The 9,245-nt window shown below is 43.5% G+C and overlaps 1 protein-coding gene across 3 annotated transcripts in view; it reads right to left on the bottom strand.

The window, feature by feature from the left end:
- Positions 1-436: 436 nt before the first annotated feature.
- Positions 437-9,245, bottom strand: part of si:dkeyp-84f3.5 (uncharacterized protein LOC334144 homolog) — a 31,538-nt gene continuing 22,729 nt past the window's right edge. For all 3 annotated transcript variants that reach the window (XM_017702066.2, XM_017702067.1, XM_017702069.2), the window contains one exon: positions 437-3,488. In XM_017702066.2, the coding sequence (XP_017557555.1) occupies positions 1,197-3,041 (1,845 nt within the window). In that variant the 5' untranslated portion in view covers positions 3,042-3,488 and the 3' untranslated portion in view covers positions 437-1,196. The remainder of the gene's footprint in view (positions 3,489-9,245) is intronic.

Raw genomic sequence — 9,245 nt, 5'->3', positions numbered from 1 at the left:
ACTAAACCAAATGCTGCACCAAAAAGGACTGTTTATTGGAGAGTTGTTTCTGAGTGACAGTTATAGTATTAAAATTGTTTTTGTCTTTTGCACCATGTGCAAGAAAACCTGTTGAAAAAGACAAACCTGGGGTGCAGAACTGAGGGCCAGAGTCTAGTACAAATGGGTGATTTCCCTGCTCTAGTACATCAAGTAACCAGGCAATTTACTGAGGAGTTGAGCCAGCGGTGCTTGAGCAAGAAAAATCACCGTACAACAGGAATCTGGCCAATCACGATCACAGTTCCCCACCTCTGGTTTAGAATGCTGATTTGCAGCCAATCCATGTTGGGAAGCATGGAACCTCAAAACTAAACAAGAGTTGTGACACAGCTTAAGATGTATGTGTAGGTAAACAAAACACATAAAACAAAAGATGACAGTTTTATATCATGCATAGGGTTATCAAGATTTTTTTTTACTGAAAACTTGTTTTTTATTGATGTTCAGACATCACAGCACTTATTTGTATGACCCCTGTACCCTCAAACATCAAACACTAACAGCCCCAGACAATTCCATGCAAAGTAGACCAACACACATACTCTGAAGTTATAAAATCTCACTCACCATTCAATGCTATTTGCCTAAATCTAGTTCCCACTAGGGGTGCATCTTCAAATCAGTCAAGATGAACCCATATGACACTTCACAGTCAAGGTCAGTAAATGGGCTTGCCTTGAAATATGGTTTATTATGTTAATGATGCTCACTAATGCCATCAATTTGAAATACACTCGGAAGGCAGTTATGAGATGTTGTAAGACTCTGTACAGTACAGCATTTGCCTGTTCCACAGTTAATGAGCAAAAAGGGAAATACAAAGATGACTAAATTTGACAGTCAACAATTTGCATAATGAGAAAAAATGACAAAACACCTTGAGGTACCTATTAGAGCATTCTTGAAGATTCCACACGACATCTTAGCAATATGCTATTATTCAAGAGGAGAAAGTACAGGAAGGCATGTCAACCTGGTGCTATTACAAATCAAGAAACAAATTCAGCAGTAGAAAAAATGTACATACATAAAAAAATTAGATAAGGTCAGATCAGGTAGTGCTCAATTTGCTCTCACAATTCAACATATGGAATGCATTTGTCTGACATTTTATTACTATCAGATGCCTGGTATCATATCCGATTAGAGATTTTTCAACCATGTGCACTTTGATGTTGAAGGAACTTCTGCAGGTCTGAAAATGTCTGGGTACATTCAGTGCATTCATACAACACATCTGTTGCTGTATTCTCTTTTGACTCAACTTCTGACTCACTCCTTTCAAAACCTAAATCTTCATCTTCATTTTGTAAATAATCTGTATGAGCCTCTGGAGTTGGAGATCCTTCCTTACCATTCTTCTCAGATCCTTCCTTATCATGATTCTCTAGGTGGCGATCAAGAGCAGAGCGGAAAGTAAAACGACATGGACAACGAGGACAGCTTAGTAGTACTCGGGAAGGGTCTCTTCTGTGATAACGCACATGTCGCTGATATACACTCAGCAGCCCAAAAACTCTACCACATTCTTTGCATTTGTAGGTCATTCGTGGCTTGACAGGAGACATTTCTTGTGTATCTGGTGATTTCTCCTTATCTGTTGGCTTTGGTGACTGCTGGTCTTCATTTTCCTGATTTTCCTGATCATCAGAATCATTGCTCGTCTGCCTTTTTGATAACTCTTGCATACCATTTTCTTCTTCACCCTCCAAAAGTTCACTTTCAACTTTGACCTTTACATCTGAACTATGATACATAGCAACATGCCTGGTGACATCACATCTTTGTGGAAAATGTCTGCCACAATAAACACATGTATGAAGAGTACCCTTATGGTAACGCATATGGCGAGATAGACTGCTAGAGTGGACAAAAACGCGATGACATTGTTTGCAAGGGAACACTTTAGAGTTGAGACTTCTGTTAGCACCTCCTCTAGGTCTACCTCTCATTCTTGACCTCAATGGATCCATGCGTTGCATTTGGTGCTTTGAAACCATTTGACGCATTATACCAAAATAGTTAACAGGCTGTCGTTTAATCTGAGATGTTGATTCGGAGGGGTCCTCATCATGTTCCTCATCTGGATGCTCAGAAGCATGATGTGCTTTCAAATCTGACAAGGAATTGAAACGCCCCCCGCACAAGCCACAGCGATACGAGCGATCAACAGAAACATCAGTAGAGGGCAAGACATTTTTCTTATGGCTACTTTCCTCCTGGTCCTGCAAGTTCTCTTTTTGTTTGGCATCAGTAGTTGATTTGTTTACATGAGCATGATTAATTAGATGGCTCTGCAAGTCAGACAACCAAAAGAAACGCAAGCCACAAATCTTGCAAGGGTAAGATTTATCCATACCATTTTCACGGTCATCTTCAAATTTACTTGAACTCTTTGATCCCAGACACTTGTGCCATTCTTTTTGGTGCAAGAACAAAGTCTCTTGTTTTAAGAATCGTTTTCCGCAGTGTCCACAGCTGTAAAAACGTTCATGATCATGGCTCTGAAGGTGGCCCCGAAGACTCTCTCGATCATAAAAAACCTTGCAGCATAGGGTACATTTGAAACCTTGCTCAAGGGGGCGGTATCGCTGATGTTGTTGTAAACTTCTCTGGCTCCTGAACACTTGACCACATCTTTCACATCTACACTGAGTATGCTCTGCTTCTGCCATTTTGTTTGAAGGCAGTGATTCTTGAAAAGGTGTCTGATTCCATGACGAGTTTGATGTGGGTTTTCCAAATAAGAACGAGAAGTTAGATACTGCAGATTTATCAACTACTGTGAGTGTTCCATTTTCATGGAGGGCAAATTCAATGGGTGTATCACAACCCTTAATGCCACTTTCATCATTAGAAGATAAAGGGTCAAGGGGTCCATGAATAGCCATGTGATTGATCAATTTTGGATATTGAACAAACCCTTCACCACATTCTGTGCAGATAAAATCATCCCCTGTTGGGGCTTGGGAAGAAAAATCAAGTAAAGGGTACGCCATGTCCACTGACCAAAAGCTTGCTCAGAATGCAAACTGAATTTCTAACTAGGAAACTGATGAAGAAACTATTACACTAGGAGATAATTAAATAAAATCAGGTGAGGGGGGAAAACATTGATTATGGGAAATACTGCAGCAAGTGATTTCCTCCTCAATAATAAATTTGACAAACATAATTTGTACATATGCAAATCCTTTCAATATCTAACCCTTTCATTTGATTCTTTTTAAAATAATCTTTTCCATGATTATTTTAAGTTGCCAGAGGTTCTTCCCTTTGTCAACTCAATCCACTAAACTGAAAGTGGGAAGAAAGCATGTCAAGTGTCTTTAATCCCCGAAGTGCAGATGGAAAAGATGGAATCTGGGCATAATATAAGGGACCCAAACCATACAAGATATGGCCTCCTTTCTCCAGCTTGTTGTCTTCAGTTACAACGTCAGCATCTAAAAATAGAAAGAGAGAAAAGTTATATATATATATAGATATAGGTAATAACCTACATGCAGAGAACTACCTTTACAAAATTTTTTTTGAATTGACTAAACCTTTGGTTAAAATATTGCCAAATGAATTTCTGTACCATTTCTCTTAACACAGACTGCAAGATTATACAAAGGCAAAGGACATTTTCACATTACAGAAATATATTACAGATCGCATCTTTGCCCAAGTGTGTCAGCGGCAACTCAATTCAGCAGCAACATCAGTTATTTCACCTCAGTTTGCACCAGTGCTAAATAGTAGAATGGTGCTAGCACTGCATTAGCTAGCATGCTTACAGCACCACACACCACAGCACAGGTCCAGTTCTTGCTAAACAATGCTGCAGTAACATACATTTAGAGGATAAAGTCTCAAATCCTAGAACAAATGTCTATGGTCAGCACAGAAAAGCATGATATGGCCATGAGAACTGTCTAGCTCTTTGGTGGAAAATGGGTTAGTAACTACTTATACACTTCTTGCACACACAGTTCCGAGACTCCATTGTGCATATTTTTTTAGGTATTCAATGGTTTCTGATTTAGCAGCTGTTAACCATCTATGAACCTCTGCAGTGTACAGTTTTTCTTAGGTATTTCTTGGTACTAATTTAGCTACACATCAGATTGAAAAAAGTCTCTGAAGCAATTACAGGGAGCTTAATTTTCAGATGGGAATTTTGGACTTTCTCTCTCTCTCTCTCTCTGGCAAATCTTGCAGACTGGTTCATCTAGGTTTGCTGGCTCTCCCTTTCCATTTGGAACAAATCACTTAGTTGGCAAAACTCACAGCTAGAAATACCAAGAGCTTTGCAAGTGCCTGTAACTGATCACAACCAAACAATAACAGAAACCTGAAACCAGAAACCAGATGTCAGACCTTCCATTGTTCACAGTGGACTGTGTAAAGCTGGCTATGGGAAGAGACCCACCAAAAGATTAGAGACCTCCCTCTGTCAAGCTTGGAGGGGGTTAAGGGCTTGGTGAAATTAAACTTATGAGGGATTCATGAAGCTTTCATACTTTCTGTGCCTCTTTTGCATGGACCAACCACAGGCTTTGTTGCATAGTGTGCTTGTCCATGAAGTTCGCCCAGCTGCCACGTGTGCCACATTGCAAGCAAAGCCTCTATATGATGTTGGCAAGTGTACGTTCTACCCAATCACATTTTCACCAAAGCCAGGCAAATGTACAAGATGTATCCCATAACATTTCCTTTCTGGTGATCCTTGACAATCACATAGCAGCCATCATATGATAGCAAAACCATCACAGCAGATTTTAGAGACATGCTATTCAAAGCAACGTGGACTCGACAGAATGCAGGATAATTTATTTGGACAATCCGAACTACTGACCTGGCCTGCTCAATCACCAGACCTTAACTCTACACAATTTCTATGGGACAAACAAGACAAAAGAAAAGGACCCTTCAAGTGTCCTACATCTCTGGGAATTGCTACAGAATACCTTGTTAGATGTTAAGGTTATACTATAATGAGCTCCTGAGTGGTATCATTCTGTAAGGATTCACTTTATAATTGGTAGATAATCCTGGTGATTCTGGTAATTTAGCCATCCATGGACAATAGTTTAGGAGAGAATAACTGGCTCTGCTTTTTGGACGCAAATGATGAATGACTGTTTCCCCTATCCCTCGATTGTTCTTTGTGAAGCTACCCTGAGGTTGTCTTAGTTCACACATCAGAACTGGGAAGTTAGTGCCCTCCTTCAAGCTTTCAGTGACGTCAAGGGAACAGAAGCTTGAAAAGATATGGTGGTCGGCTTCACATGTCTTGGACGACATTCTCTATATGGAGAAAAGTATGTGGACACCCCAGGAGTTTCAGCGATCCCATTGCTACAGATGTATAACATCATGCACATAGCCACGCAAAACAGTGGCAGTAGAATGCGTCATACTAAAAAGCTCAATGCTAGAAATGTGGCACTTTCAGAAGATGCCTCCTTTGCACAACTCTGTTTGTGAAATTTCTTCCCTGTAAATTTCTTTTATTGTGAAATGAACCATCAAGGAGCAAGAAAGGCTCAGCTACAAAGGGACCACATAAATTCAGTGTCCCTCTACGCGTACTGAATCACACACCATGTAATCGCTGATCCTCTGATGCATCAGTCACTATAGAGATCCAAACTGCACTCCAACATCAGCGCAAGAATTGTGTGTCCGAAGCTTAATGAACTGGATTTCTATGGCCAAGCAACTGCACAAAAGCATAAGATCACTATGTGCAATGCCAAGTGTCCGATGAAGTGGTATGTAAAGCAAGCCGCCACTGGGCTCTCGAATCACACTTGATTATCTGGTAGTCTGATTTTTGAATCTGGGTTTGACAAATGGCAGAAGAATACTACCTACCAGAAAGTATAGTGCCAACAATAAATTTAGGTTAAAGAGGAACAATGATCTGGGGCTGTTTTTTAGGGTTTTGGTAAGGCCGTTTGGTTCCAGTGAAGCGTGATGTTAAAGCTTCAGCATACAAATACATATTAGACCATGACATGCTTGTTTGGAGAAGGCTTCACCGTGCTTCAGCAAGACTTGTGTCCCTGTGCACAAAGCAAGGTCCATAAAACATGGCAAGTCTGACAAGTCTGGTGTGGATGAACTCCAGTGACCTACACAGAACCCTGATCTCAACCTTAGTGAACAACTTTGGGATTACCTGGAATGATGACTGTGTGGCAGTCTTTGTGCTGGAGCCTATCCCAGCACTCATTGGGCGGAAGGCAGGAAACACCCTGGACAGCTCGCCAGTCGCAGTACACAGTGGAGTGAAATTACGTTCCTCCAGGAACAACATGGTGCAACAAGGAACAAAAAGTATGAAGTGCGAGTGCAAAGTACAAAGTGTTAGCTCAGTCCTTGTGAGTTTAAAAACCTGATTGCTTGAGGAGCAAAGCTGTTGCAGTCTGGCAGTGGTGGCATGGATGCTCTGGTACCTTCTGCCAAACGGCAGCAATGATGAAGTCAGTGTGAAGGGTGGATGGGGTCGTCCACAATGCTAGTGGCTTTCTGGATACAACGTGTGATGTAGATGTCTATGATGGAGGGGAGAGAGACCCCAATGATCTTCTCAGCTGTCCTCACAATACACTGTAGGGTCTTGCAGTCTGCAGGCGGTGCAATTCCCAAACCAAGCGATGATGCAGCTGCTCAGGATGCTCTCCACAGTCCCCCTGTAGAACATGGTGAGGATAGGAGGGGGGAGATGAGCCTTCTTTAGTCTCTGCAGGAAGTAGAGGCACTGCTGGGCTCTCTTGGCTATGGAGATGGTGTTGAGGGACCAGTTAAGGTTATCTATGATGTGGACACTGAGGAACTTGGTGCTCCTGACGATTTCCACAGAAGAGCCAGTGTTGTTCAGTGGTGGGTGGTCACCTCGCACTCTTCAGAAGTCAACAATCATCTCCTTAGTTTTGTCTACATTCAGTCTTGCAGTCTGCAGGCGGTGCAATTCCCAAACCAAGCGATGATGCAGCTGCTCAGGATGCTCTCCACAGTCCCCCTGTAGAACATGGTGAGGATAGGAGGGGGGAGATGAGCCTTCTTTAGTCTCTGCAGGAAGTAGAGGCACTGCTGGGCTCTCTTGGCTATGGAGATGGTGTTGAGGGACCAGTTAAGGTTATCTATGATGTGGACACTGAGGAACTTGGTGCTCCTGACGATTTCCACAGAAGAGCCAGTGTTGTTCAGTGGTGGGTGGTCACCTCGCACTCTTCAGAAGTCAACAATCATCTCCTTAGTTTTGTCTACATTCAGTCTTGCAGTCTGCAGGCGGTGCAATTCCCAAACCAAGCGATGATGCAGCTGCTCAGGATGCTCTCCACAGTCCCCCTGTAGAACATGGTGAGGATAGGAGGGGGGAGATGAGCCTTCTTCAGTCTCTGCAGGAAGTAGAGGCACTGCTGGGCTCTCTTGGCTATGGAGATGGTGTTGAGGGACCAGTTAAGGTTATCTATGATGTGGACACTGAGGAACTTGGTGCTCCTGATGATTTCCACAGAAGAGCCAGTGATGTTCAGTGGTAGGTGGTCACCTCGCACTCTTTGGAAGTCAACAATCATCTCCTTAGTTTTGTCTAGATTCAGAGACAGGCTGTTGGCTCCACACCAGTCCGTTAGCCATTGCACCTCCTCTCTGTATGCTGACTAGTGGTTCTTGCTGATCAGACACACCACAGTCGTGTCATCAACAAACTTAATAACGTGGTTTGAGCTGTACTTTGCAGTACAGTCATGAGTCAGCAGAGTAAACAGCAGTGGACTGAGCACACAGCCCTGAGGGGCACCGCTGCTCAGTGTGGTGGTGCTGGAGATTTTATTTTCTATCCTGACCAACTGAGGTCTCTCAGTTAGGAAATCCAGGATCCAGTTACAGATCCATTTTCCAATAAGCTGCTGAGGGATGATGATGTTGAATGCTGAACTGAAGTCTATGAACAGCATTCTGACGTAGGTGTCTTTATTGTCTAGGTGGGAGAGAGCCAGGTGGAGTGTGGTGGAGATGGCGTCGTCTGTTGAGCGGATGGGGCAATATGCAAATTGCAGTGGGTCCAGTGAAGGAGGAAACTGGTCTTTAATGTGCCTCAAGACAAGCCTCTCGAAGCACTTCATGATGATGGGAGTGAGTGCAACGGGACGGTAGTCATTGAGGCAGGACACTGGAGACTTCTTCAGCACAGGGATGATGATGGTGGACTTGAAGCACACTGGAACGACTGCAGTGCTCAGAGAGATGTTGAATATGTCCATGAGAACATCAGTCATCTGTTCGGCGCATTCTCTGAGCACTCTGCCAGGTATGCTGTCGGATTCTGGTGCTTTTCGTGGGTTGGCTTTGTGTAGAGTTCTCCGCACATCAGCATTGGACAGACACAGTACCGGCTCATTTGGAGGAGGTTTGGTTTTCCTCACTGTCGTGCCGTTCTGTGCCTCAAACCGAGCACAGAAGTTGTTAAGCATCTCTGGAAGGGAGGCATCACTGTCACAAGCAGGTGGAGGTGACTTGTAGTTGGTGATGGCCTGGATGCACCGAGTGTCAGCAGTGATTTGAAAATGATCATGGATTTTCTTTGAGTAGGTACGCTATAGCCTCTTTGATGGACCACCCTGAGGCTTGCTTTGTCCCTTGAATTGAAAGCCTCATCACGGGTTCTCAGCAGCTCTGCGCACCTCTGTAGTCATCCATGGTTTCTGGTTGGGGTGAGTTGTGACTGGTTTGGAGATAGTAACATCAATGCACTTGCTGATAAAGCCAGTCACTGATTCTGTGTATGGTAACACTGATTATGTGACCTGTCCCGGGTGTATCCTGCCTTCCGCCCAATGACCGCTGAGATAGGCTACCAGCACCCCACTGCGGTGTGTGTGTGTGTGATTCTGTGTACTCCTACAGGTTGATGGAGTCACCAGTAGTTGCTGCTACTTTGAACATCTCCCAGTCAGTGCGCTCAAAACAGTTCTGAAGAGCAGAGATAGCTCCTGGCGGCCAGGTTCTCACTTGCTTCTGGTCTGATTTGGCAGAGACTGTGGCTGATTTCTCAGCTGTAGCAGTCTCTGGCGATGGTAGATGCTGGTACTGATTGAAACAGTCATGATATATAGTTTTGGTCAGGTTACACGACAGACAGTAAACAAAAATAGCAAAAAAGCACAGTTTTGCTATTCCTGAAGTGGCCACTGCAGCTACCTGTT

This window comes from Pygocentrus nattereri, chromosome 3 (assembly GCF_015220715.1).
Source record: "Pygocentrus nattereri isolate fPygNat1 chromosome 3, fPygNat1.pri, whole genome shotgun sequence".
Taxonomy (NCBI): Eukaryota; Metazoa; Chordata; class Actinopteri; order Characiformes; family Serrasalmidae; genus Pygocentrus; species Pygocentrus nattereri.
This window is presented reverse-complemented; position numbering and strand designations above follow the sequence as displayed.